This window comes from Hippopotamus amphibius, chromosome X (assembly GCF_030028045.1).
Source record: "Hippopotamus amphibius kiboko isolate mHipAmp2 chromosome X, mHipAmp2.hap2, whole genome shotgun sequence".
Classification (NCBI taxonomy): Eukaryota; Metazoa; Chordata; class Mammalia; order Artiodactyla; family Hippopotamidae; genus Hippopotamus; species Hippopotamus amphibius.
Window position 1 is genome coordinate 123,765,813 of NC_080203.1, and position 28,000 is coordinate 123,793,812.

Below are 28,000 nucleotides of genomic sequence, written 5' to 3' on the forward strand. Positions count from 1 at the left end.
TGTGACATTTGAGAACAAGGGCATGCCAGGCAGAGCAAGTCGTCGGCAAGATTAAACTGGAACCCAAGCGGCTGTGGGGGAGGAGAGGGGCGACTCCGTGTGAAGGAAACGGGATCTTGAAGACGAGGTGCTGTCTAGGCTTTTCAGCAGAGAATGGACAGTAACTCCTCAGGTCCGCAGCACTGAGGATGGGCGAGGCAAGCCCCGGGAAGAGACAGTTGCACAGCTTGGGGCGAAAAGGTGTCTAGGGCTGTAGCAGTACGATGGGAAGGAGGGGCCGGATTCCAGACGGTTTTGAGGCAAAGTAATTGCAAAAAGCCCTCTAAACGTGTGCACGAGCTCCACGAAAGAGCTGAGTTGTTTTCCTCAGAGCTGCAGCACTCGCTCTCCCCTCACCAACATCACGGGCTATTACACCACCCCGTCCCACCCTCTTGGGGCACGGAGAGTTATCGGAGCTCGAATGTGGTTCTTGGCAGTCCAGACCTTCCCTGCCCTGCATAGTAGGGTCAACAAGGGGCACCGCGAAACACTATCTTCTCACCACAAAATAGCCAGGAGAGCTGCGCGCGCGTCCCAGAGCACACTCAGCAGTGCGCAGGCGCGTCGGCCCCAGCAAAAGCCGCTTCCGGGTCACGTGGCCTGGCTTCCGGTCCGGACCACCCCTCTTGGTAGAGACGCAGCCAATCGGCTTCCTCGGACTGCGCGGTCACCTGAGCTGTCTCCGGTGCCTTTCGCAACAGCCGAGCTGCATCCTGCGCGCCGCCCAGCCCGCCCCTCCGCTCGCCGCAGCCCCGGCTCCTCCCTCGTCCGGCCCCCAGGGCGGGGTCTGTCGGCTCGCCCTCCCCTCGCCGCCTAAGCCTTCCCTCCGCGAACCGGGTTCCCTCCCCGCAGCAGCACGGCTTCTCTTCCTCCGCTCAGCTACAGGGGCTTCCCCTCAGCCGCCGTCGCCGCCGGCCAAGCCCCGCCGCGCCCGCGGCCCGCGGCCGCAGTAAGTCCCGGGAGGCGAGCCGGGGCACCGGGGAAGGAGAGCGGGGAGGGAGGGTCGGGCCAGTCCCCCGCCGCCCCACGAGCGCCCCGACGACCCCACCCCGCGCTGCCCGCCCGGCCCGCCACTGGGGCACCGCGCTCCGAAACTCACTTCTCTCCACGTCCGCGCCCCTCTCTAGTCGTCGCCGCGCCCTAGGATGCGGGGGCCAGTCTCGGACGCTGCGGCGGCCCCACGGCACCTGTGGTTCGGGAATCGCCTCAAGTTTTGCGGGGCATTTGCGGGCGGGGTCGGCGGCCGGGGGCGACGGCGACCGAGGACCCTTGGCGCCCCCTGCGCGGCGGCGGTTGCCATTGTCTGCCCCACTCCTTGCTTGTCACCTCGCCCGGGCTCGGTCGGTCAGTGATGGAGTGCGGCCCCGTGGGGCAGCGGGCAGGCATCGCAGACGGCCGGACCGAGGAACGCTGGCCCCGAGCCCGCTCCGCGGCCGAGTCCATTGTTTTTAATACCATTCTCCAGGAATTGAGGTGCCCTGTGATTTGCAGCAAAATCAGAGCGTTGGTTTTTAACTAGAGGGAAGGAATACTTGTGCCTTGCGACCGGGCATTGTCCCATGTTAACATATAATTTATTTTCAAGAGAGTGAATTATTTATTCGTCATATAAAGTGGTGGGGGGGGGGAGATGGAGGACCCTGCTGTAGACTCCCTTGGGTCCTTGAGTTTCAAAAGCAAACGCCCAGCAGCCCTCCTGGTCACCGAGATCCTGGAATACGGGTCTGTTCTTTTCCAAGTTCTGCTAACGAGGTTTCCATGAAACGTTGTCCAGTTGATGCTTTACTTGCTGTCCCCTTCGAATGCCGCTAATTTAACAGGAGTTCTATGTGAGGCACTTTGACATCACGAATATTATTCGTTTATTTCGTGCCAGTGATGCGTTTTAAGTGAGGTGTTACCAGCCAGTTTTAACTTTAATAAAGTTAAATTGTCGTATCATACATTTCTAAATATCTTATTGATGCCTGTTTGGATTATTACAAAAAGCAGCAATGATTTCTTACTGAAATTTAGGGCCCATTTTATTCAAATTGATTATGTAAATTCCCCCACCCCATGTTTAAATTCAGTATGGTGTGCTGAATATTACGAGTTAGGCTGAATCTTACTTGTAGTAACTAGTGCTGGAACTTAGAATAGTTGAAAGAAAAAAAAATCTGAATTATGCCTTTAAATTACCTTTGTAGAAACAGTGCTTATCTGTTTGCAGTTGAGAAGACTAGTTGAATTATTATACAAGAACTATTCCTTAAAAACTAAACATGTAGACAAATCATTTGCAGGTTCCAAATAAGTATATACAAAATAGTTTGTGTAAAATACATTAGAATTCAGCATCCGCTCCATCTGTAGATGGGTGCTATATTTTTTATCGTTTTAAATGAAGCATTTCGTGTAATGTCTGAATGTGTGTAGCTCTTATTTTGGCTTTTTAAAGGTTTTATTCTCTTTGGTAAAATTATATTCATTCACTTTATTGCGTGTATATTTATGTCGGAATTTTTAAAATGAGATGAGAAAGGATACTTACATCAGGCTTTTATTAAGAAAAATGTGCATTTATGAGATTTTTTTGGTTTATATTTAGATCTTTTGTTTTGCTTAAAATATGTAAGCATAAACTGGAGAGCATTCTAAGTTATAGCAGTCTGTCTACAAGTAATTTGGTCTGGAACTAGAACAGCTTGTTCTGTTTAGGGTGCAAAATAGATCTGTTTCTTTCAAATGCATCTGAACCAGTTGATGTCAACAATTCTCTTTTGATGTATATACATTCCTATAGCACAAGTACACAATAGTTTCTTAAATTGCAAGAATTATCTTTCTTTTTCATCAGAATTTTCACTTCACCTGTTTTTGTCCCCTGCCCCTTCGGAACTTACGTGGAACAGGGTGGGGTGGGACGATTTGCATCTGGTGGGAAGATCTTTCCACAAGAATTTAATGCGATTTTAACTGGCATAGAAATATTGATGGCTACTCATCATTTGTTAGCTAAATGCCCTGTCCTCCAAAGCTTCTCTATGCAACGTGTCATCTTAATCTTAACTTTATTGAATCAAAGTATTGCCTGTAATCTTGGTTCTGTTTATCTTAACAGATGCAGTTTATGTTGCTTTTTAGTCGTCAGGGAAAGCTTCGACTGCAGAAATGGTATGTCCCATTATCAGACAAAGAGAAGAAAAAGATCACAAGAGAACTTGTTCAAACCGTTTTAGCACGGAAACCTAAAATGTGCAGCTTTCTTGAGTGGCGAGATCTGAAGATTGTTTACAAAAGGTATAATTTTTATTTATCAGAAAGGTGAAATAGAATTAAATGTTAGATCATTTATAATGTGGAAATTGCAGACTTCTGAGAGATGACATAAATAATGATTAATAAAGATATAGATGAAATAGTCTTAAGGTAAAGCTTTGTATTTTTAAGATAACTGCTGTTTTGATTGATTACCCAGGCTAACATGATAAAATCATGGAAATCTTTTAAAATGAAATTATGTAACTAAAGGCATAAATGATACTAAATGCTTAATCATCTTTTTAGGAAATTTGGAAGAATTCATTTCTTTGCAGGGGAAAATAAGATCAGTATTTTAAATTGTGTGAGTAATTCTCTGAATTTAGATAAGCATTTACCTCCCCCTCTTCCCCCCCACCCGCCCTTCTCCCTACAAGTCTGTAAAGTAATGACTGATATTTGACATGTCTTTTAATCTGACTTTTAGGATCTCTTACTCACTTATAAACACCTTACATACATAGACCATTTTAGTCATAGATGTTTAAAAACTGAATATATACAGGATTTGTTCATTAGTGCTTATTAATTTGAAGTACACTTGTTGCTGTGGTGGAGCTGTGATTAGATCTGGTAGATAATTTTGCCAAGAACAGATTTTTAAAATTTTGATGTTGCAAAATGACTCATAGATTGGCTTTGAACACTAAGCTTTTTTAAAAATGCTATACATCTTTATTAATATCTGAAACTTTAATATCTTAAACTTCTCAAGATTGTTCTAATCATGTTAAAAAATATAATTATTTCCCCATTTCTGTTCCCTTACAAATAATTTACTGAATTTAAGATAAGAACGTTCATGTGTATAAAAATACTCTTTTGTGGGGGATGTGCAGGGAACTAACTGTATGTGCTACAAGGAGGGTCCAAGAGAAGCCTGGGTTTAATCTCAGTTTTCCTTTATTCCACTCCAATACAGATGGGTTTTGTGGGGGAGATGAAGATTATAGGATGTCTAGAACTTTAAAAATACCATAGACTCCTCTTTACAATAGAATGAATTTAGTCAGCTTTGGGTGATTTTGTATGCATGTTTGGTTTAGTATTTGTTGAGAAAAATCATAGCATTTTAGAGCTGGGATATGTTAAGTGACTTTTTTAAATTAAAAAAAAAAGCTTTTTGCCCCAAGGATAGAACCTTAAATGAAACAAGTGGAAGTGGAGGTGCTCCTGTGAAATCAGGACTGTTATCTCTACTCACTTGGCTTCCACCTTCTGTGTAGATGGTTCCTGAGTTTGGAAACCACTACTGTTGATCAAGCTTCAGTTTTTATAAAAAAGGAGAATTTCGGAGAAGTGACTTGTCTCCAAGGTCAATTGCTAGTGACTGCCCTGGGGGCCAGAACTCAAATCTTAAGCCTGGAGGCAAGCGTTTTAAACTGGGATAAAAAGAAAATTTGCATTTCTTTAAAGATCCTGTGGTTGGATAATGGGTGGGGGGAGTGCTGAGACTGGCACTTGAGGGATTTGTTAGGAGACTGCATCCTCCAGTGGCCCTGAAGGAAGACCTCTTGCTGTGGGCTCAGCAGGTGGAAGAGTTGTTACCGAGGTAAGTTTGATAAGACTTGGTCACTGCTAGAAGCACGGAGGGCAGTGAAAGAAGGGAGGAATGGGGTTATTCTACATTTCTGGTTCACCTGGTGGGGTAAATGGTGAGGTAGAAAGTTGACTTTGAGAGGCCTGTGTGACTTCCATTTGGAGATGCCTAGTTTTCTCAGGGTGGACGTTGGCATGGAAGTCTAGGGGAAAATTAGGCATAAAGTATTAGATCACCATCATTCAAGCAGCAGGCAGAGGATAAGTATAAGGTCAGTCACGTTGGGGAAGGGGAGAGAGTTTCAAAAATAAGGCCAGTCGTGCCATATGTCACATAAAGGTCAACTAAAGTGAAGAATTTATTAGATTTTACAGTGAGCATTTCACAAAATGCCCTTTGTCAGAACATTTTCAGTGGAATAGTAGAGACAACTCTTCGAAGAAATGGGGTGAAGTGTGAAGAGGTGGAGACAATAAAACAGCAGGTGTAGACTATTTGGGGGAGAAGAGGTGATAACCACCTGTAGACAGGAGTGGAGGACAGGGTTAAAAAATGGCATGAGAAGCTTAAGCTTATTTCTAGATAGGGGAAGGAGTCCCCCATGTGGAGGAGGAAAATACTAGCAAGGGAATCAGTCCCAGGAATCAAGATTCCTGCAGCTGAAGGAGATGGCCTGTCAAACAAAAGGAAAGAAAGCACTAGTTGGTGCTCTGTGCACAGCATTCAGCCCATCCATGTTGGGCCACTGCTTTTTCTGTCAGCGGCTGTAAAGGGTAATCTCACCTGGCTCTGATATTTACATCAAGCTCCTATAAATAAAGGTGCACTTAAAAAAACTAGCTTTACTGTGATGAAATTCACATATAAAAGTTAGAATTTATAATCAGTTTTCCTCTGCATCTCCCCATTTCATACTGGAAACTCATCTAGAGTACTTAAGGACATATTTTTGGTAGATGTGAAGAGGTGATTTTTTTATCCCCTAGTCCGGCTGGAAGAGAAGACCTTTTAAGCAAAAGAGTTACCCCTTAGCTGCTGAGAAATTCTAAACTAGCACTTTTGCTGTTCATATCACCAAGTGATCTTTATGTCTGCCTTCCTCAAGTTGCCTCATCCACATTCTTCATCCCTGAGCCTTTTGCATTTCAGTTACCCCTCTTGGGGAGGGAGAAGTGAGAGGGTAGTAAGGTTAATATAGCTGAAAAAATAGACTGAAAATCTGGGAACTTGAGTTCTAGTCCTTTGGCCATTAGCTAGTTTTGTGACTTTGCACAAGTCATTTTGCCTTTGTTTCCTCATCTCTAAAATAAATGCTCTCGAAGACCCCGTGAAGACCAGAAAACACTGTGTACTTTTTTGATTCCTATTTTGTGCAGCATGTTATGGATTAAAGTCTTAAAATTAATTAAAAAATACACACCTACCAATTACAAGCTTCAGAATTTGTTGAAGAGTACTGTATTGATTTTCTTTACTAACAAAAGAATTTTTAATGACATACCAGTAGAATGAGAACAGTTTGGTTACATTCACCCCCAGTCAGCTGATATTTAGCTGACTAGGGAGAAGTCATGTGTTATGAATATAAGAATAGGCACTTTCAGATGTTCTGAGTGCCAGTAATTAGAGTAAGCCTTAATCTACTCTGCTAAAAATAACCAAACATACCTTCTTACTAGTCTATTATTAATTTTACTTCAGATTTAGACTTACAAATATGCACTAAGAGAACAAAATGAGGTCAGTATTGAATTTTTTAAAACCACTTGGTTCTAAAAATGAGTACACTTCAGGTTTTCCTGGTAACCTTTTACTAAATCAGTATAACAATTTTTATTTCTCTCCCTCTTCAAAGCATGGAAAATATTGCTTTGAATATGTTTTAATTTTTGCCAGTTGCAGGATTACTTTATTTAACACAGTTCTGGGCTATAGTTTTTAATATAAAACTTGGGCTCTGGAGTCAAATCACTGTTCTGGGAAGGTTACTCAATTAAGCCTGTCTCCTGTAAATGCAAATAATAACAGTATATCTCTAGAACAGTGTTTGTGAGGATTAAAATGGTAGATTATGCCAAGGCCTTAGGTAACATTGAGTACCTTACTCAGAGTGAGGACTCAGTGAATGTTACCTGTTATTATGCTTCTGTTTCTTTCTTCCTTAAGCCTTCTGGAAAGTGGTGCCTTCTTATAATCCTGATAACTAGATGTTCATCTACAGTGAAGAATTCATTTAATTTGATATTAAAGTAATATTTTCGAATGATTTGTATGATCTAGGACCTTTGACTAGTGTTTAAATGCTATTTATTTGTAAGTAAAAAGCAGTATTGTGGATAAGGAGTGAGGATGGTGTAAGTGTTAGATTGGTTAACAGTAGCATTGAAGAAATCTTGAAATTAAAAGTAAAAGGAAGGGGCTTCCTAGGTGGCGCAGTGGTTAAGAATCCGCCTGCCAATGCAGGGAACACAGGTTCGATCCCTGCTCCAGGAAGATCCCACATACCACGGAACAACTAAGCCCATGCGCCACACCTATTGAGCCTGCGCTTTAGAGCCCGTGAGCCACAACTATTGAGCCCGTGTGCTGCAACTACTGAAGCCCACGTGCCTAGAGCCCGTGCTCTGCAACAGGAGAAGCCACGGCAATGAGGAGCCCACGCTCCACAATGCCGAGTAGCCCCACTCACCGCAACCAAAGAAAGCCCGCACACAGCAAAAAAAGATCCAACACAGCCAAATAAATTAATTAAAAAAAAGAATGAAATTAGAAAATTAAAAAAAAAGTAAAAGGAATTTACCTGACGTTGCCTATTAGTAAATTCTAATGGAATTATTTAGCACTTTGTTCATATCAGCTAGTCATGTCAGATTTTTGTCTACCATTTTTAATGTCAGCCCCTTTAATCTTTAGTTTTCTTAATTCAGAGAATATCACGTGTCATTTGTATCAGTTTTCCCAAATTTAAGACTATGAGGAGCATAGGTTAGGGAGGATGAAAGGTTGGAATATCCCATTGCCTTTTAAAGTTGATAAGCTAAACATAGGATAGTGCTGGGAAAGAGAGGAAATGCTTTTGTTAGTAAAGTTGGAGGTGGTGCCTGTTATGCCCTTCATGATAATAAATGAATGTGTTTGAATGCCTTCTCTCTAAGGCTCCAGGAGACCCACCATTTAAAATAACTTAGTAGGGACTTCCCTGGTGGCGCAGTGGTTGACTCCACACTCCCAATGCAGTAGGGCCCAGGTTCAATCCCAGGTCAGGGAACTAGAGCCCACATGCATGCTGGAACTAAGAGTTCGCATGCCACAACAAAGGAGCCCTGCTGCAACTAAGACCCAGCACAACCAAATAAATAAAACTTTTTTTTAAAAAAAGGAAACAAAAAAAATAATAAAATAATTTAGTTAACGTAGAAATCAGGTAGAAGGACATGGCAAAAAGTTTATGTGTATGACAAGGGAGTCAGTATGGTCAAGGTCTGACTTGTCAAGGCCTGGAGTTAAGGTCTGAAGATCAGATTTCTTGTCCCAGTGCAACTGCTTGGCAGGCCCTGTACTCTTGGGCCTCTTTTTTTTTTTTTTTTCCTTCCGTAATCAAGGATGATGGTGCTTACTGTTGGAAAGATCAAATAAGAGGAAATGTTTTTGATAATACTGAAATTAATAATGTTATGAAAATACTAGTTATTCTACTGAAGAGCAGGAATTCGTTGACTTTCAAAACTGAGATTGTGTGTGTGTTTATATATTATTTTACATTAATGCTATGAGCAGTAATTGCCCATTGTGTTTTTCTAAAAATCGCTTAAATGCTTCTCAGTGAAAATTACAGAGGCAACTGAGACTTGTTCAGAATGTCTTAGGTTTTCATTTTGTTCCTTTTCAAAAGCCTTAAATGCATTTAAACAATTTGAAAATACTCTTTTAATCCTCCTCAAAGAACTTGGTTAGGTCATCCTTCGTTATGCCTCAAGGTTTGTGTTAAGTTTTGGCTTCCTTGGGTCAAGTATAACCTAGTCCTGTGTGCTAGAATCCTCATTTGGAGAATATGAGTTTTCCAACCTTATTCCTTCTTCAAGGGTAAATAACCTGAACTTTAATTTAATGGGGTAGAACTTGGAAAATTTGAGGACATATCTCAGTTTCCCCTGTTCTCTTTCTCTGACTTCTGTGATTACTTGGAATTGTTTTTCTCTTGAGGTTTATTCCACAATCCTATAAACCTCCTTTAAAAATAATTCTGTGCTGTTTAGAAGTCAAGATAGTAGTTTCCTTTGGGGCTGGGAGGCTGTGACCTGGAGAGGTTAGGAGAGGGGCTTCAGAGGTTCAGTAATAATTCTGTTTCTTGGTCCAGGTGCTGGTACACAGGTAGGTTCACTTTGAAAACTCATCAAGCTATACATTTATGACTTGTGTTCTTCTCTGTGTGTATATTACACTTCAGTAGAATGTTCCAGAACATGGACTTCACGTTGACAATATCTTCAGTAAGTCCTTCAGTTGGAGAGGTTATTTTCTTCACTGTTTATTTGTGGTTTGAAATAGTCACATAGTGCATTTTAAGTAAACTTCAGAACAACCTGAGTCAGCTATGTTTTAAAATATTCATAGAAAGGAGCCTGGATGGAAGAAGAGCAAAATAAGTAACTCTAAATGGTGTAATTTTTTTTTTCTTTTTTGCTTTGCTGTACTTTTCAAAATTTCTTTTTTTGCACATTTATTACTTTTATAGTCTAGGAGGAAAAAAATCTACTGTTGTAAAGAAGAAATAAATTGTATAAGCATGAGGTCATTCACAGTAGTATATGAAAATGTATTTTAGAAAACATGATTATAGGGTAAATTTTTTTCTACATCTGTTTTTTGTTACAGATATGCCAGTCTATATTTTTGCTGTGCTATTGAGGATCAGGACAATGAACTAATTACCCTGGAAATAATTCATCGTTATGTGGAATTACTTGATAAGTATTTTGGCAGTGTGAGTAGTATTTTGTTTTAGGAAATTGAATGCCATAGTGCTTTTTTTTTTAACCTTTTCTGTAACAAGTTTATTATTTGATTGTCTTGGGGATTCTGACTATTTGACAGTAACTATGGGAGAGGGAAGGAATGACTATTTCTTGTCAGTGTGCCTAGTCAGTTAACTGCCAGAATTGTTTGACCCCACAGACCTATTCATTTAATTATGCTGGTGAGAACGAGGTTTAAAATAGTGAACTAGAAAGGGGTCCAACTGCAAAGATTAATACACTGAAGTGCTTAGTATAGAATTTAGATTTGGTTAGCAGTTATAATCATATTATCCAGAAATATGTATTTCAAAAGATCAGTCTTTATAAGTAGAAAATTATTAAGTTGCCCATGTTAGGAGCTTGCAGAGTCTGGTCTTTCTTAGCTCGTAGGCATTGTGTTTTTCAAGTACTTGAGATTTGAAAATTAAGCTGACTAAATCAATGATGCTTAGTTAGCAGGATTGCCATTTTAGAAAGAATTAAGACTTAAGATTCATTCACTCTGGTCAGATGTTATTGACTACCTGATAGTGGATAAGTATCTTTTGCTTTCTTCAGCTTTATTTATTTATTTATTTGCTTTTCAGGTGTGTGAACTTGATATCATCTTTAATTTTGAGAAGGCTTATTTTATTTTGGATGAGTTTCTTTTGGGAGGAGAAGTTCAGGAAACATCCAAGAAAAATGTCCTTAAGGCAATAGAGCAGGCTGATCTACTGCAGGAGGTAAGCTACTCAGAGTTCTCTTGACTAGACACTAGCATGTTTTGCTCTTGCTAGGGAAATCTCAGTCATCTTCCCTCATTCTTACAGTTTCAGAAAATACTCTGAAGCATGCTTGGCATGTGGTGTCCATGTGCAGTTTATTGATTGGAATATGTGTCAGTCACATCAACTCAGTTATCTGTGGATGGATTGTTGACTTTGGAGATGGTCTGGAGATGGCCCATTCTTGGTCCCCAAAACACCAGAGTCCAAACCTTTAGAGGACAGACTACTTTAAGATGGGAAAAGTAATAGTAATTTGAGAACTTTCCGTCCATTGTTCTGAATTACTTAAGGTAACCCCTTTTCTCATTAGTGTCTACAATGAGGAGTTGACTGTGAGATTATGGCATTTTCATTCCAAGTTGGTTCATATTTTCACCTCATGTCCATTAAGTGCAAATGTAGCCAAGTAAATGATAGTTACAATCATACTTTTTGTAGAATCCTCTAATTTTGTGTTAGCAAAACTAACTAAAAAGTATTTCTACTTCTCTATGCTTTTCTTAAATAACAAACCATGTTCTGTCAAACAGCTACATTCTTGTCTTGCCTTGATATCACAAGAACCATTGGTAAAACCCCTTTCCCTTTCTAATTTACACAGTTGTCTTAGGTTAATTTTATATTTGATGCTTCTGTACCTTCGATTTCTGAAGTTAAAAATTTCATAAATAAGGGTACCTGTTCCTAAAAACTTAATAATACATTAATTCAGGTACCTACTTGAATTATCCTTTAGCCATAATTGTGGTTTTAATCAAATAGAAAGTTTATAGCATGAGAAGAAGGAGCTAATCAACATTAAAAAATGTAACATGTTTTCATTCCGGTAATTGTCTTTTTTATTTTTATTAAAGGAGGCTTTAAATCAGAGTAAATCTTTTTCTTCATTATAACTTCTTAACTGTTAGCCTCAATCGGCAATCCCTCTGCATCAGTCACTGACTAGGTCAGTTGTGGGGATTGTTTGAAGTTGGGATGACATCATCTGGAACATACATAAATTAAATATGAGACAATGCTTTGTACATTTGAGTATCTTGAGTTACCAAAACGGGTTAAGGTGCCTGCAGAAGTGAAGTATTTTATTGACAGCCCTAATGCCATCTGCTGTTCAGTAGTGAAATGAGCACAGCCCCTTTTCTGTGTGTGTATGGTTTGCCACGGTTGTTTATTAATTGATTGCATGTGTGTTTTGCCACGGTTGTTTATTAATTGATTGCATGTGTGTCACTGGACGATTTATTTTTTTAACGTCAGGTGTGCTGACTGTGCTCACATTCTACTGTTGTAAAATTGGCTTTAAAGTTAGCACCTCCTTACTTTGCTGTTGACTAATCAGACTTTTCTAAAAATCAGGCCAAGACCAGGGTCAGAAATCAGCAATTTTTCTGGGTTTTTTTTTTTTTTTTGGCCACACCACGCAGCATGTGGGATCTTAATTCCCTGACCAGGAATCGAAGCCACATCCCCTGCGTTGGAAACGCAGAGTTTTAACCACTGGACTGCCAGGGAAGTCCAGGAATTTTTCATGTTTGTTCCTTCCCTTGATCACTTTTATATTTCATTATTATGGAACTATATTCTGTTCTATCAGATCCTGGTATTTCCTCCAAGTTCATCATTTCCTGATTAATTACATTTGCCTTAAAACATTTCTAAAGTTGTTGAAGTTCAGCTTTTAATTTTAATGTTTTTTTCTGGAGAGTAATGTTTAGGGCATTGATATCTCTTGTGTCTGAATTGTTTTTTAAACTACTGGGGAATCACTATACACTTTACAGTATGACAAATATGCTAAATTTACTTTATAGCATGTATTGAGTAATGTACTAGGGGATCAAAAAGTTATTACAGGTACGTTTGTGAATGTGTGTGTGTCTCCCCTATAAAAGTATTTTAATAAGAAGTAATGTCTTTTTTTCAAGTAGTATTTTTATATCTCTAATTGGGAAAAGTAGGAATGGAGAGAGAAGCATAGGATTTCCATAGTTCCATGTAAAATTCTCCTCACCCTATCTCACCCTAGTTTAAGAAAAAAAAAAAGTTGACTACTGTTAATTACAGTTCCTTGTCTTTAGAAGAGAGCTTTGGCCTTGTTTCTCATCTGTGACTACCTTTACATTGTTTTGTATATAAACCAAATTGATACTATATTAAGACATTTTCTATTCAGTGGTCCGAGTGAACCATTTTTCTTAACTTAGCCATTCAGGTCTTGAGGAGGCAGAAAGCGGCTGGTCCATTCTGAATTTAGAGTGAGGTTCAGGCCTCTATGAAACCAAGCTAAAGTCTATATGGGACAGTTAAGCTTCAGGTTATTCTGTTCAGGTTAACAGGGTAACTTGTTTATTCAGGTTATTCACCAACATACTGTCACAAGAAATCCAGGATGATAAGATGTTTGTTTCCTAAAATAGAGTCATTTGTATGTTGATACATGTTACAAGTTTACATCTCTGGGAGAGTGTTTGAATATTATGTTCATAAAATAGATGATAGAATAAGATGAGAAAAAACGTTCCATAAACTGCTAAAAAGGATTTATCTGGACACCATGATAACAAAAAAGAACTAAGATGATAGCTAATGCTTACTGAGCACTTAGATGTGAGGCATCCTATGCTAATCATCAGGATTCCCTGAGAAAGGGTCATGAGAGCCTTTTTAACCAATGAAGAAATAGAGGCTCGGTGAAGTTCCAGTGACTGGTACTAGGTAGCAGTTGGCAAAACCAGGATTCTAAACCCAGATCTGCTAGACTCCAGAGCTGTATGGAATCTTAACCACTGTGCTCTGTCTGCCCCAACCCCCATTCATGTATTTTCTTGGTATATTTTAAACATCCTGTTTTAGATACCAACTTACGTGTGTCTCAGTAATATAGTGAAGAAATTCATAATTCTCCTGGAGGTTTTTCTATATTGAACAAAGTAGGTTTCCTAAGACTGATGCCATCTTTTACTTTTTAGACTGGAAATTTTCATTGACCAAATTATCAATAGTTGAAATTTATTAATCAGATATATAGATATAAATAGTATTTTTCAAATTGTTTCTTGTTGGATTTATCAAAATGCATAGATCTATAGTAGCTTTTTTGGTCTTATAATTTAATCTTATAATTTATAATATTCCCTTAGCCTATGTCATGAAATGATTTTGCTTCCAAAATTGTAAATATACCTGTAAAGACACTTATCTAACTGTAGTCTTAAATTTGTAGAAGTCCTAATTAATTGATTTTAATCTAGTTTTTCATATATTGTGATTTTTTTTTTTTTTCCTATTTGGTGTTAGGTCTTTTACTTGAATTGATTGTTTCTAAACACCAAAGATAACTTTGAATTTATATTGAAAATATCTGTTGGCTTAAATGCAAATCACAAAATAATTTTGGTTTTAATCCTTTTTTAATCCTTTTTTAATGTGTGAAATATACATTTCTATCCTTAAGAATGTTTATTTTCAGAGAAATTTCTTAAAGATGTCCCTTTTACTCAATTTGTGTAAACGTCATGTAGTTTGTCTAGGTAGTCCTTCATTTTATAGGCAAACAGGGTAGACAGTGCATAAAGTAGATTTCCTATTAGCATTTTATAGTCAGTAATGAGAATATAACATAAATGTGTATTTGAATAATAATGACTAAAATATCAGATATTGTGATTAAATAATAAAGATATCTTTCTTGTTTTATGTAATTACTTGGTAAAGAAGGGTTCAATTTTGATATTTCTAGACCAGACTCTCTGTTTATTCCTTTTGGTATTCTGTTGTATGAATATATAATTAGATTTGGGGGGGAAAGCCCAGAAAAATTGGTCCATTATCCAATGTTTAATGTTTGACCGTTGGAATTTAAAACATATTTTCTTAACATGCCACTCGTATTTAACTTGATTCTTATATCAAAGTGCAACATGCTGAGATTACTAAATTAACTTTTTTTTTTATAATACTTGGAACATTTTCCCCAGCACCAATTAAATACCTATTTTAAGCTAGACTTTTTTTGGAGGGAGGGCATGGGGGAGGGGTACAGTTGGGTTTATTTTATAAACATTACATATAATTACAAAGGAAATAATAGAGTGCATTTTCTTTGTGAAGTCAGGCACTTACCGGTTTTTCTCTGCTCCTTAATTTTATAGAGCCAGAATGAAGAATGGGGAGGTTTGTCTGAGGATATCTTATGATAAAGAGCAGTCTAAGGCTTTAGTCCCTTTGACCCCCCCAACTTATTTATTGGTAACTACTAAATTTACCATTGTTGTGGCATGGATAAAATGGGGTGTTATGCAAAAACTGTTGCACGTGAGATGATTTCAAGTCCTTGCTTGATCTGTGAAGATCAAATAGTTAAATACTGGGCGTTGGGCTTTAACCCTCAGCAGTAGATGCATGATGGTGTTGATCAGCGCTTTGAGATGTGTCAACCTTTTTTTTTTATACTAACAGCATCATTTTCAAATTTGTGGGGGTTTTCCTTTTGAGCTTTGTTTGCTGTTGGTATTGTTTCTCACTAAAGTAATCTGAGAAATGAAAAATAAGTGACGTACCAAAAGCAAGCATTACACTCATGAATTTGCTTCTACTTCAAGGTGATCCACTTTATGAATAGATTTATTGGATTTATAGTTGTTAATTTGCCTCATCTAGAAAGTGGTGCTCTATGGAGAATTAGTGATGCTAAAATTGATTTGTTCTAGTGCTGGGGCTGCATGATACATCTTAGTGCTATACAACATCTTTGTGGAAGTAGTAATTAATAAATCTTTTGGACTGCATGAAAATGGAAAGGTAAGAATCTTAGGAGAAAAGGTGATTTCTTTAAAAATGAATCTTTTATAACTTAAAAGTATTCTAAGTAAGTAAGTACTTATTAAAGTATTTAATAACATGCCTTTTAATAAGTTTGGGGGTTTTTTTAATTAAAATATTGCTAATTAAGAATATTTGGGCTTTGGTCAAGGTAGTCAAACTTAAGAATATCTTACACTGTTTTAAAACAGATGCTTTCAAATATATACAGTAATATAACAGCAAAAAGCATTTCGATAAAAATCCTCTTAAGATTGGCTTGATTAAGACAAACTCCTGTAGTTAGTTCCTTTGTAATTACCACTGTTTATATTAAAACCTTTAAGCCTAAAGCTTCTTCTTTTCAATTGGGTTAAAAGTTATAAGTAATAAGGCTATAATCTTTTATGCCAGCATATTTTAATTTTTTATAGGTAAACTTGATTGGGGTCTGCTAGACCAAATTCTGAATAAGTGAGGTTTAGTTACATTAATGCTTGACATAGAAAATACAGAAGGGTAGATACAGAGAAAACAAAAGGCGGGAAAAATCTTGCCTTTCACTTTGCATTTAATAAGAAACAATTTGGCCAATGCCCTTGGTCACTGGTTTTTAGGTTGTAATCATTTTGCTCTGTGTTTGTTTTTTGAGCTCTTTTTCTTTGTTTGCTTTTCAGAATTTTGAGGATATCCCCCCTGCTGTTTCATTTTATTCATTTTGAGTCAACTCTTGTTACTCTGGTGTGTTTGTAATAATGAAAAGCTGGAATACCTTAAAATATTCAGTAACTGTAAACCTGATTTTCAAAAGTATTTGACAAAAAGTCACAGTAATAAATACATTTTTGTATCACAATAGTTACATGTACATAAACCTAAAAAAATTTTGGTTAAATAATATATACTTACTCATATTTCTTGTTTCATAGTCTCACATTTTCTGTTCTATTCTTTTTGTCAATGCTGATCCTGATCTACTAAATTGATTGCATGAGCCCTAGGATTGGGACCTGCACAGGGCCCTGCAAAGAGCATATTCCTGGCTGTTGGTGGTTTATTAATTTGTTTATTATTTATTTATTTATTTATTTATTATTATTTATTTATTTATTTATTAAATTGAAGTAAGTTGACATGATTTTTTTCTTTAAAAAGTACTTTCTGAAAAATTTCAGGGTTTGAGTTCTTTTTTTCCCCGAGACATTCTTTTTTATTTTCTTTTATTCTTTCCTCTGTTGTCTTTTTTTTTTTTTAATAAAAATTCCCATTATAGGAAAATTAACAAATACAGGGAAGCACACTAGAACATAATCTTACCTACCAACCAGAGACAACTAGATTAATTCTGGTTCTCAACTAAGGTTTGGGGTGGTCAATTTTGCCTCCTCAGGGGACATTGGGCAGTGTCTGCACATGTTTTTGATTGTCACTACTAGCCATGAGGTGCTACTGGCATCTAGTAGGTAAAGATCAAGGACACTGTTAAATATCCAACAGTGCCCAGAACAGCCCTCTCAGAGTAAGAAATTATCCGGCCTCAAGTGTCAGCGGTGCCAAGGTCCAGAAACCCTGGTTTAATTTACCACCATGTAATATATAAAGATTTCATTTATAGATTCCATTTACATTTATGGACTGCTACATATTTTTGATATAATATATAGTTCAGATTATAAATGACTGGCTGAAAATGAATCAAAAGTAGAAGGGGAAAAAAGACCCTAAAAATTGTGAAAGAAGGACAAATGTGCTCAAGTAAATGGCTATAAGAGATCACCTCTGTGATTCACCAAAATTACTTTTACTTGATAACCAGAGATAACACAGCAAAACATAATGGGATGTCACTATATAATTTAATTTCTTCAACAACAGCCAAATCTGGAAACAGAATTGAGCATACCCTGCAGGCAGTTAGTACACTTGATTTTTCTGCTGATTTCCCTATCTGCCTTAGGGATTTGATAATTCCTAAAGAGAGGAATAGTTTAAATGACCAGAATTTACCTACATAGACTTATGTTATACATATAGACTTTTTTGTTGTTTTTCTCTTATACCCTGTTAGCCTTAAAGAATTTACTTAGTAAAGATATTTAGAGTTTGAATATTTGAAATTCAGTGATTCTAAGAAATCTTTTATATTTTGAAAACCCTGATTAAATTTAGGGCCAAGTGGAAGTTATAATCCAAGTGGAAGACCAGGGCAAATACAGTACAATTATCCTAAAATGTGCTTAAAACTATTTCTTTACAGTCTAAAGTTATATTAGCTAAGTTAATTATTCTGCCTCTTTATTTAAAAAGTACAATTAACTGCCAGAGAAAGTAATTTCTCTTTACTATTTTATCACTAATGGGTTTTAGAGCAGGGTTTTAGAAAATGTTGTTAACCTCATTATTTTTAAGACAAATTTTAAGACAAATGTGATAGAAATAGACTAGAAGCACAACAGAATAAGATAGCAGCAGATATGAATAAGTAATACACAGATGAAAGAAAAAACAAGTGGTCCTTTGACTAAGGGAATGTAAATTATCTATTAGCCTTTTTATTTTTTATTTTTTTGATTTGTTTCTTGGATTGGCAAAGAAGAATTCTTTGCTGCTTATGAGCACTTAAATTTGTATTCCATTTTGGAGGATTAGTGATTTAACACTTCAATATGTACACCTTTTGCCCCATTAGTTATACTTGAAGGAATTTTATCCAACAGAAATATACAAATGCACCAAGACACGGGCTCAGTATATTAAGCCATTGGAACCTAACCAAATGCCCATCAATGGGAAATAGGTTAAGAAAATTACAGTACAACCATACATGAAACTGTTACCTGGCTATAAAAGAAATGAGATCAATTTCTATGTAATGATATGAAAAGGTACTCAAAAGGTATATCAAGTAAGAAAAGATCTAGGAGCAGGACATTAACAGTATTACCTCTGAAGATATTTGAGGTCACTCCCTCCTGTTTTCTAGAAGTGTAGAACATGTATTTTAAATATAATTTTTTAATTTATAAACTTTTTAAAATGACAGAATGCTGCTCTGTGAATGGAAGACTACATTGTGTTGCTCCTTTAGATAGAGTAGAATTTGCTAAAAAGAAAGTTGCAGCAGGTAAAGTGAAGCACTTATGTTCTCTTGGCCATTTTAGACACTAACCATCTGGAGCAACCATATTGCTCTTGCCACATTGCTAACAATGTAAAAATATCACTTGACTTTCCTAGTGCCTCACAAGTGCTTGTGAGATAAGACACCATGAGCCCTGTCATCTAAAAGGTACCTTATAAAGGGTTCTCATTTCTTCTCTTTATATTCATTGCTAAGAAGAGATCTTAGTGCGTTTGGATACTCTGCAGCCCTTTGGTCTTTAACTCAAGGAATAGGGTTCCAGGATTGAGAGTAAGGACTTTGCCACAGTGTTCAGTGAGGCAATAAAAAGGACCATTGTATTCTAGAAGATGAAGAACAAAGGCTATACGACTTTATAGTGCAAGGGATAAGTGACGCCAGCCCCTTTAAGAAAAACTGGAATAGAGCAGCAACTTCAAGTTATCCTTAATTATATATAGATACATAGTTTATCAAGTGTACATTATTTTCGCTGACTACCTTTGTGTACCAGAAAGAAGAATCAAGATTTCCAGTTTACTTAAGCACTCCTCATCTCAACAAGACTTAAGCCTTCAGATAATTACTTGCTTACCAGTTTTCATTATAGTGTATCAGATCATTTTACTTTTGAGTCATTGGCCTAGTATAGTGAATATCTGGGAGTTTTTAAGGTAATGAAGTTTGTCTTTTCTTAGGAATGTAGGTGGTTTGAGAACAGGTGTGACTTAATTCCTCTCTGCTGTGTTTGTTGTCCTACATTTCCCACTACATCTGGTCCTTTTTGTAGGGGATTGAGAAAAAGATTGTTCTTAGTATGGAGGAAAGTTGAACATGGATGTACACTAAGGAGAGGAACCAATGCAGAGAGCGATGAAAAACAGGAATAGGATAATGGGAAAAGTATATTGGGAGGGTGAATAGGAATGACATCAAAAGCATTGGTCTTGAGTAAGATGAGTCTTCTCCCTCTGTTTTGAGGAGATTAACAGATTAAAGATGTAGATTTTTTTTTTCCCTCATGAGTTGGATGAATTGAGAAACTACATCAAGAGGAGAGCTGCTGGGACTGAGGAGAAAGAAGAGGTAGATAACTTGAGGAAAATGTTGAGGGTTTGGAATAGATTTGCCCAATAGGTCTCCAAAGAATCTGTACTAAAGGCAACTTGTGGTTTATATTTGTGTAATACAACTCGATTAAATTTTTTTCTATTTTCATTCTGATCTTTATTCCCACACAGTCTAAATCACTGACATTTCAGTGTATTAAACTCAGTTTGCTAGATAGTAGAAGACAGTAGGTCTAATTCTGCACAGGACTATAAAGTCTGTGTATTATAACAGACTTCACTTTCACCCTCCCCAATTCTTAATTAATATAATTATTCCATGACTCATAAAGTGTACTGGTTGTATGAAGGCCCAGAATACTGGAGTTATATTTAATCCACTGTAATGTTTTTCTTGTATATAAGAGAAAAAATAACTTGGATAATTATGGGCATATCTATCATTTAGCTAAGAATCAGCCTTAAATGTTAAATGTCATTAAGGCATTTCTTTATAGCACAACTTCTTTAGACCCTAGCAGTTTAAACTGGGGAAGTATTTAAAACATGTTATAGCAACTTAAAAGTGGTAAAAGAATACATTTATTTTTGTGGATTTTAGAGTTTGTTTTCTTGAACGTTTTTCTGATGAGGTTTTCGCCATTTGAATTCTGCACAATTGATTAGATGCTAATTTCTTAAGTACAGTAATATGGATCATTGCTGTAAAGAATAGTTTGGCTTTATCAATAGTTTGGCTTTTCTTTCCCAAAGAGTAGTAAAAGGTCTGTCAAAAATGCCTGGGGCAGTCACAGTTGAGACTTGATCCTATAGAATTGTTTGTTCTCTTTCATAGTTAGATCTCCTCTGGGGAGGAACCCACTGTGTACTCATCTCTGTTTGGGAAACTACCTTTTCTTTTAACTGTTGGTTTTTACATGGTGTGATATAAAATTAAGAGAGAAAACAAAAATATGAAAAGCTGTAATATAAAGGCTCAAAGCACTGGTATTATTTAGGTGAAAGGTTATTTGATAGACTTAAATTTTTCTTGTTCTCTCTCCAGAAAACAGAGAATATGTATCACAGCAAGAGTTTCATTGGGTGTAAGAAAGCATACTAGAATACGTGCTGGTGTACTGACATGCATCAAAATGTAGTAGGATATATAAATTCAGTTTGTAATTATAATTTTGTCAAGTTTGTTAGTTATAGTTTAGCATTACCTGAAAAGTTTAATTACATTAAATCCCAAAGGATAGTCCCAATTATTTCATTTAACTGATATTTTCATTGGGAATATTGCTCTGATAATGGTCTATCATTGGGGCTTATAATTTTTTTTTTACACAGAGAATACTGAAATAGGTTCAGAGTTCATTGATCAAAAAAGTATTATTAATACCATTGATATAGAAATAGAATTTCCTCATGAAAATGAAGCATTTAGGAGTTCAATTTATTAGTAGTATTATTTAGTTTGCTGCTTCATTCCACAATATTCTGAGTGGGAGTAAAAAGCAATTATATCTTTAAACTGCTTAAGAATTATCCGAGGATTAAAATTTAACTGGCTTTTTTCCTCAAATACTTTTGTATTTAATGGTTATTATATATAAGTATAAGGTGTCTGTTACATATTTTATTGAAACAGTTTACATGACTTTGTAGCCAAACATTTCTAAGTGCCAAATTGAATAAATGTTAAATTGAGGATATTTTAAAAGCATTCAAATAAGCGGTTTTAAACTTTTTTTAGTCACAAACCTTTTGGCGGGGTATAATTGCTTTGAGAGTCTGATGGGCCATGGGCCCTCTTCTCAGAAAAATCTGTATCTGATTTTGCCTCTAGTTTCAGGGAGTTTTTGGAGTCCCTAGACATTTATCTCTGTGCACTCTAGGGTCAGTTTAAAACCTCACCTCAGGTTACCTTGTGGATGTGAGAAATATCCTTTTAGATACATTTATAGGCATAGACATTTAACAAATCTATTTGGAGAGTCCTTTGAAATCCATCTTGAGGATTATTTTAAAAGTAATATCCTTAGTCTCAAAGGCATATATTACAGTCTTTGGAATTTTTTTTTAAGCTAAACAAACCATTAAAAACCTCTATTGCTACCAAATGGGTGACTACTTTTCCACTTTTTTCTTGGGAAAGATTTTCCTTTAGGATCTGTAAAATTTCATGGTCATGCTAGGATGTAATGATTTTCATTAAGAGAGTAAATTCCTTTGCTTTGTGTAGTAGAATCCTGAGGAACTTGAACATTGGTAGGAGAGAGTATTCTAATTGGATTTTAAGTTACCTCAGTATTTACCAGATGACTTATACTGAAAAATCTTTTCAGTGTATTTTTAGTAAATACAGTGCTTTTGGATTTTTGTAGGAGATAGGTCATCATTTCAGTTATCATTATATACAGTATAGTTATAAAAGATGAATCTGAACTCCTGGGCATTGTTTAGAAGCTAAATATTCAGCCACAAACCAAAATTCTAAAAACAAACAAATTGTAAGTTTCAATAAGTTTTCTTTACTGTGCACTAAACATTCTAGAAATCTGATTGTGTCTATGTCCGTTTGTATACTGTGTGTAAGAATATATGCATTTCTTTTGTAGCCACGTCACGAATATTTTAATGTCCCTGTGTACTAAATGACTACTCATCGTGCATGCAGAATTTCACAGAGGAAATAGAGAGCTGATATGCTTATGAAAGAAAATATCCTCAGCTTGGTGACTGATTACCTTGTATAATAATAATAGAACATTTCAGAACTATCACCTTTATAATTGTAATAATTTTCCTGTTCTCATCCTCTTTTCTGTTTTATTTTCATTCTATATGTGATCTTGATACAGCTTTTTCTGCTTGCAACTGGTTTAATTTCTTCTTGAAAAAACATGACCTATGACCATTTTGAGTAATGTTTCATCTTAAACACGTGTCATCATTTATGAACCATCTGTGATTAATCTTGTAAGAGGAATAACTAGCAATTGTTAAAATGTTTACCAAAGAAAATATAGCTGAAATGCTAGGTCAGAATAAGCAGTGCCGTACTATAGTGTGGTTTGGTCTTCAAATGTTGGGGGGGGCCACTGGGGAGCTATATTTAGGGTGGTTATGTTATAGTCTGTATGAGCAACATCTTCTAATGTATCACATAAAAGTGTATTTGGAAATAATACATGAAAGTAAAATCGGTACTATTATAGAATATTTAAGGTAAAATTCACAGTTTCTAAGAAATTTGTAATGCTGCATTTATTGAATCACATTTGTGCTGTACAATATCAAACAGTTCCTTGAAGAACTATCAGAAAGCTATGTCAGAAAAGTCTCTTCTGCATTATCTATTGTTCAATAGTAAGCATTTCAAAATATTAATATGGGGTTTATTTTATATAGTTAAGATTCTTATATTTAAATACTAATTTTACTAGTTATGATTTTATAATTAAGTCTGCATTTAGATAATGGTTTGTTAAATATGGTTTTATATTTCTGAATATTAAAACCTTTAATGTTGATCATTTTTGTGTATACTTTTAATAAAATATACAACATATATTATTATAAAGGGTAAATTACCAAATAATTCATTGTTTATGTCTAGAGAGTTTAACGCCTGAGTTTAGTAAGCTATCATTAAACAATAAATTCAAAAGATGCTCAAACTGGTTTACCTCTGAAAGAAGACCTGTGAAAATGTGTGTTAGGCAGGTATGCAGATCAGTTGTTTCCATTATTACCATTCTCACTGTACTACATGACATTTGAAGCACCTGGATGGGCTATCAAATGAGAAATTTAGCATTATACATTGATAGCGTTGGGATACATTGGTCTTTTCGTTTCCATTTTTTTCCTCTATCCCTTCCCCAGCCCTGCAACATGTCATTCATCTGGTTTTACTGCTGTATAAATATGCATGGTCTCATGCATGTTTGCTTTGGATGCTGTGTGCCCAGCTGTAACAAGATGTTGCTTCTTTTGTTATTTGTATACAGCTGCTTGCTTTAAACTAGTAGATTCTGAAATAGCTTTCCTTGCATGTCTAAAATAAAAGTATTGCATGTACTTTGTCTCATGTGAATGACTTTTTTCTTCTTCATCCTTTTGATAAATAATATATTTCACATTTAATTTTTCCAGGTAATCATTTAAAAGTGTGGTTTAAAAAGTAACAAAATTTACTAGTTTAACTTAAGTGTAGTTTAGTAGTGTTCAGTATATTCACATTGTTGTGCAACAGATCTCCAGAAGTTTTTCATCTTGCAAAACTGAAACTCTGTACCCATTATAAACAACTGTTCCCCACTTCCCCTCCCCTCAGCCCTTGGTAACCACTTTTCTACTTTCTGTTTCTATGAACTTGACTAATTTAGATAATAGTTTTTGCAGGTGATTTTGAGCTACAATTTTGGTGTGAACATGTGAAAATTAATTTTATATTATAAATACAATTGATTAAAAAAACTAATGTACTATTTGTATGTCTCAAAGAAAGAAAATGTGTAAATCTTTGAAGTTAGTCTTTTTAGAAAGGACAGATATTTTAAATATTGCATATTTGAGAGGCAACATGGTTTTCTTCAAGAAATGCTATATAAGATTGCAGACAGTGAGCACATAGGGGAAATCTGACCAGCTCCAGGGAATAGGATAGGGGGACATTTTTACATGGATAAGATAAGAAGAATGTTAACTATAGAATTCAATGTAGGCACCCTTTAATAAGTACATTAAAGGTTGTATGATGTTTTAAAAATTATATAACATTAAATGGAAATGATTATTTTTAAATTGTCCCCTTTATTAAAATATGTATGCGATTCAGGTGTCAGTCTTGCAGTATATTTAATGTTTAAGGCTAAACATTATAAATGAAAGAGATTGGCTTACATCATTCTTAAGAGTATTGCATCATTTCCATTAAATTTTCTTTTAAAGCTATATCATGAAAACTCTGAGACATACAAATAGAATAGTATAAGGAACTCTCATGTACACATCACTCGGCTCCAACAACCATCAACTCAATGCTAGTTTCATAAATGACCATCACCCCGCCCTTTTTGCCAGAGTATTTTACAGCAAGCCCTAGACATCCTATCACTTCATCTTTAATACTTCAGTATGTATCCCTAAGAGAGTAGTACCACACCCCCCCCAAAATTAACAGTAATTCCTAACATCTTATTCCTGGTTCGTTTTTTTCCCTAATTGTCTGAAAAATGGAGCCAGATTCCAAACAAAGCTCACATTGTATCTGGTCTCTTTAAGTCTCTGTTAATCTTTAACAACGCCTCTGCTTTTACCCTCCTTTGCCTTTTTTTGTTAAACTGAGTCCCCTATGCTGTAGAATCTCCTTTATTCTGTATTTGGCAGATTATAATGGCAATGTTTAACTTTTCTTATCCTCCATGTATATTTAGGTCTGTAGCCTGGTTAGGTTGAGGTTTAATTTGGGGGGGGGGGAGGCAAGAATACTTCATAAAAAATAGCCTTTTTCCACCAAAGCTGACTTTTACCCATTTTTCATTAATACACAAACATACTAAAAGGTCATCATATGAACTTTATATATCAAGTTGGTTTATAGTAAGGCTAAATACGTTCATTTAGATTTCAGTTGTGTAATGTATCAGCTAATATTTTTTGAGCACTTTCTGTGAATCAGGCACTAAGCCTTCTCTCTCTTAATCTCTACATATGAAGGTAAGTACTATGATCCATGTTTTCCAAATAAGGAAACAGACTAGAGAGTTTAAATAATAATTTTAAGATTATTCCATGTAGTGCTTTACATACAGTTAAATCTAATGTATGGATTTATGGTTTAATTTTTCTTTTCCTTGTTTTGTGCTGTACCACAATTAGGATGCAAAAGTAAGTTATTTGGGTACAAAAATTGTTTTCCTCTGTTAAAATCTAGTATGCCTTTTAATTACAAACTTGTTGCTGGTAATACCTGAAGTTTGACCTACTTGGTCCTTTTTTATTTTGTGCCGTGCAAAATTAGAAACCTTGGAAAAACTTTTAATTTTTTTCTAGTATTCCTGCTTTGTTTAGTCTTTTGACATTTAAAGATTAGTATTGGTTATTACATAGAACAAAAGGCACTTTTGTCCCAGATCCCAGAGCATTCTTTCTGTATGTTGCTTCTACTGAAGCCATTGGTTGCTGTGGGGAGGTCTGAGAAGGTCAGTTTCTGCAGCCTTGCTGCTGGGGACATTTAAGTCCAAAACTGAGTAAAAACTCAAAGACTAAATACATGTGACAAAAAAAGAGTAGGGAAAACAAAAATATGTGAAGAATGGGAGAACTCAGGGGGGGTTTCCATGGTCTTTATTTAGGGGAGGTTTTGAATTTTAACATTAAGGTAACTTGCCTTTCCTGTAGAAATGTCGGTAGCGATGATTTCCTTAAATGCCAGTGGGCTTGCAGTGCATTTGCAGTGGGTTTGACTGCTTTTTGTTACAGTAATGGAGCCCAGCACAATTAGTAGGTAATCAGTAGGTATTTAATGCATGCTGAAAATATCCTCCTGTGGTCTCTGATGTTTGGGACGCAAATCATTAAATAAGCAATGGCTCTCCATAGGAAGTGCCCATGCTGTAGAACTGTTTGCATTCACTGAAACTTGCAGCCCTTCTGTGTCAATTTCACATTCTCAAGCCTCCCCCAATATGCTTACCAGAGTCTCACATTTTCCCTCCACAGGAAGCTGAAACCCCACGTAGTGTTCTTGAAGAAATTGGACTGACATAACTCTTCTCCCCTGTTGATGACTTCTTGTGGCATTTCACACACTGTAGATGGTCACTGCCTTCATGTCCATGTTAGCTAATGGTGTAAGATGACGTCTTGTCAGTATTACTGTTCTGCTAAGCTGCTTCATTCAGGCCTACACAATTTTTTTTTTAAAGGGAACTTTGGTTAATCAAGTGATAACAAGGGATTTAAATATGAATTAGAATGAATGCAGAAAAAGGTACTTTTTCTGGCTATTTTAAAGTTTATAGGTCTGTTTCTCTTGAATAGATTATTATCATTACCTTGATTATGTGTATCTATGAATATGACACAATCAGGCAATAGACATTAATTACTGTCTGGCAAAAAAGTTAAATTATGTGAAACCTGGTTTTATGAAACCAAAGACTAGTGCATTTCAGTATGTATGCAAATAAAGGGAATTGACATGTCACATATCGAATGAAAGTTTCACTCTATGTTGAAACTCTAGAAAAAAAACAAATTTATACCAAAGACCCTTATTAGAAACTAAACACCTTAAAACAAAGGCAATACACAAAAGACTAATGGAATGATGCTGTTTTACACTAAAAATTATTTCTTAGGCATTCTAAACCTGGAATGAGGAACAGAGATCAGCTGTTTCATAATAGTAAGCACGTTATTTTTAAGGCCAAGGAACATTTGACTCCTGAGATAAGTTTTTTGTGGTTATAATCATTCAGTAACGTAGTTGGATTTTTTTTGATGCCCCCAAAATTAAATGGAATTGTTGACTTACCAGGGATTCTTAGTCTCTTACAGAAAATGTGCTACTCTCTTCACAAAGTGTAGCATAAGTCATTGTTTAAAGCACGAATATTCCTTCTGGGGTGCTTGTTACAGCCAAATTTATTTTACTCCCCTATTGCTTCCCTCCACTTAGAAGTGCAGCAAACTGTAGGGCAGCTTCCTTCCCTTCCATGGCACTGCCTAGTTATCGGAAATCATAAATATAAAAACGGACACCACCTCTCATAGGAAAGTGTGAGTTGAATGAAGTAAAATGGCATTAGTGAGCTCTATATTTTTTAAGTATATACAGTTGTTTCAATGTCACTTTTATACATACTTCTACGTATGTAAACATGTCTTCACAGTTTATACTTCATTTGTATCTGCTGGGCTGGATTAAGCTTTGTTGTGATTGTGACCAGTATTCAGGCCACATGAGCACTGTCTTACCACATCACCAATTAGTTGTAATAAATGTTAAATGTACACCACTACAGTGTGTTTTTATCTGTCTCCAAAAGTTTGTCAAACTATGAAGAGCTGCTGAAGGAAGAATTAAAAAGAAAAAATTTTTAAGTAGAATGTTGAAAATTCACCTCCATTTGAAAGTGGTGGTGGTTAAAAGCACACACAAGATAAATGGTGGAAGATTTAAGGAGTCTTCATGTACTTCAAGCTCATTAAAAAATAATGTGGAGTCCATGCTACTGAGAGCTTATCTACACATTTATTTTCAATCAATAAATGCCGCTTTTAAAACCTTGATGCAATTGACTTTTCTCTTTCTGAATGAGCAACTCGGATCACTCCAG

The 28,000-nt window shown here is 36.2% G+C and overlaps 1 protein-coding gene across 5 annotated transcripts; it reads left to right on the forward strand.

Annotated features, from left to right (window-relative positions):
- Nucleotides 1-861: 861 nt before the first annotated feature.
- AP1S2 (adaptor related protein complex 1 subunit sigma 2) lies at nucleotides 862-27,951 on the forward strand. Of its 5 annotated transcripts, XM_057718089.1 has the most exons (6): nucleotides 862-991; nucleotides 3,146-3,324; nucleotides 9,761-9,869; nucleotides 10,491-10,628; nucleotides 15,383-15,473; nucleotides 16,151-22,258. In XM_057718089.1, the coding sequence occupies exons 2-5, from the start codon at nucleotides 3,146-3,148 to the stop codon at nucleotides 15,440-15,442; spliced, it is 486 nt and encodes a 161-aa protein (XP_057574072.1). In that variant the 5' UTR covers nucleotides 862-991; the 3' UTR covers nucleotides 15,443-15,473; nucleotides 16,151-22,258. The 5 variants fall into 5 exon arrangements, with proteins under 5 accessions (XP_057574072.1, XP_057574073.1, XP_057574076.1 ...); XM_057718090.1 differs by lacking the exons at nucleotides 15,383-15,473; nucleotides 16,151-22,258 and adding an exon at nucleotides 26,379-27,951; XM_057718093.1 differs by lacking the exons at nucleotides 15,383-15,473; nucleotides 16,151-22,258 and adding an exon at nucleotides 22,268-26,368.
- Nucleotides 27,952-28,000: the final 49 nt, after the last annotated feature.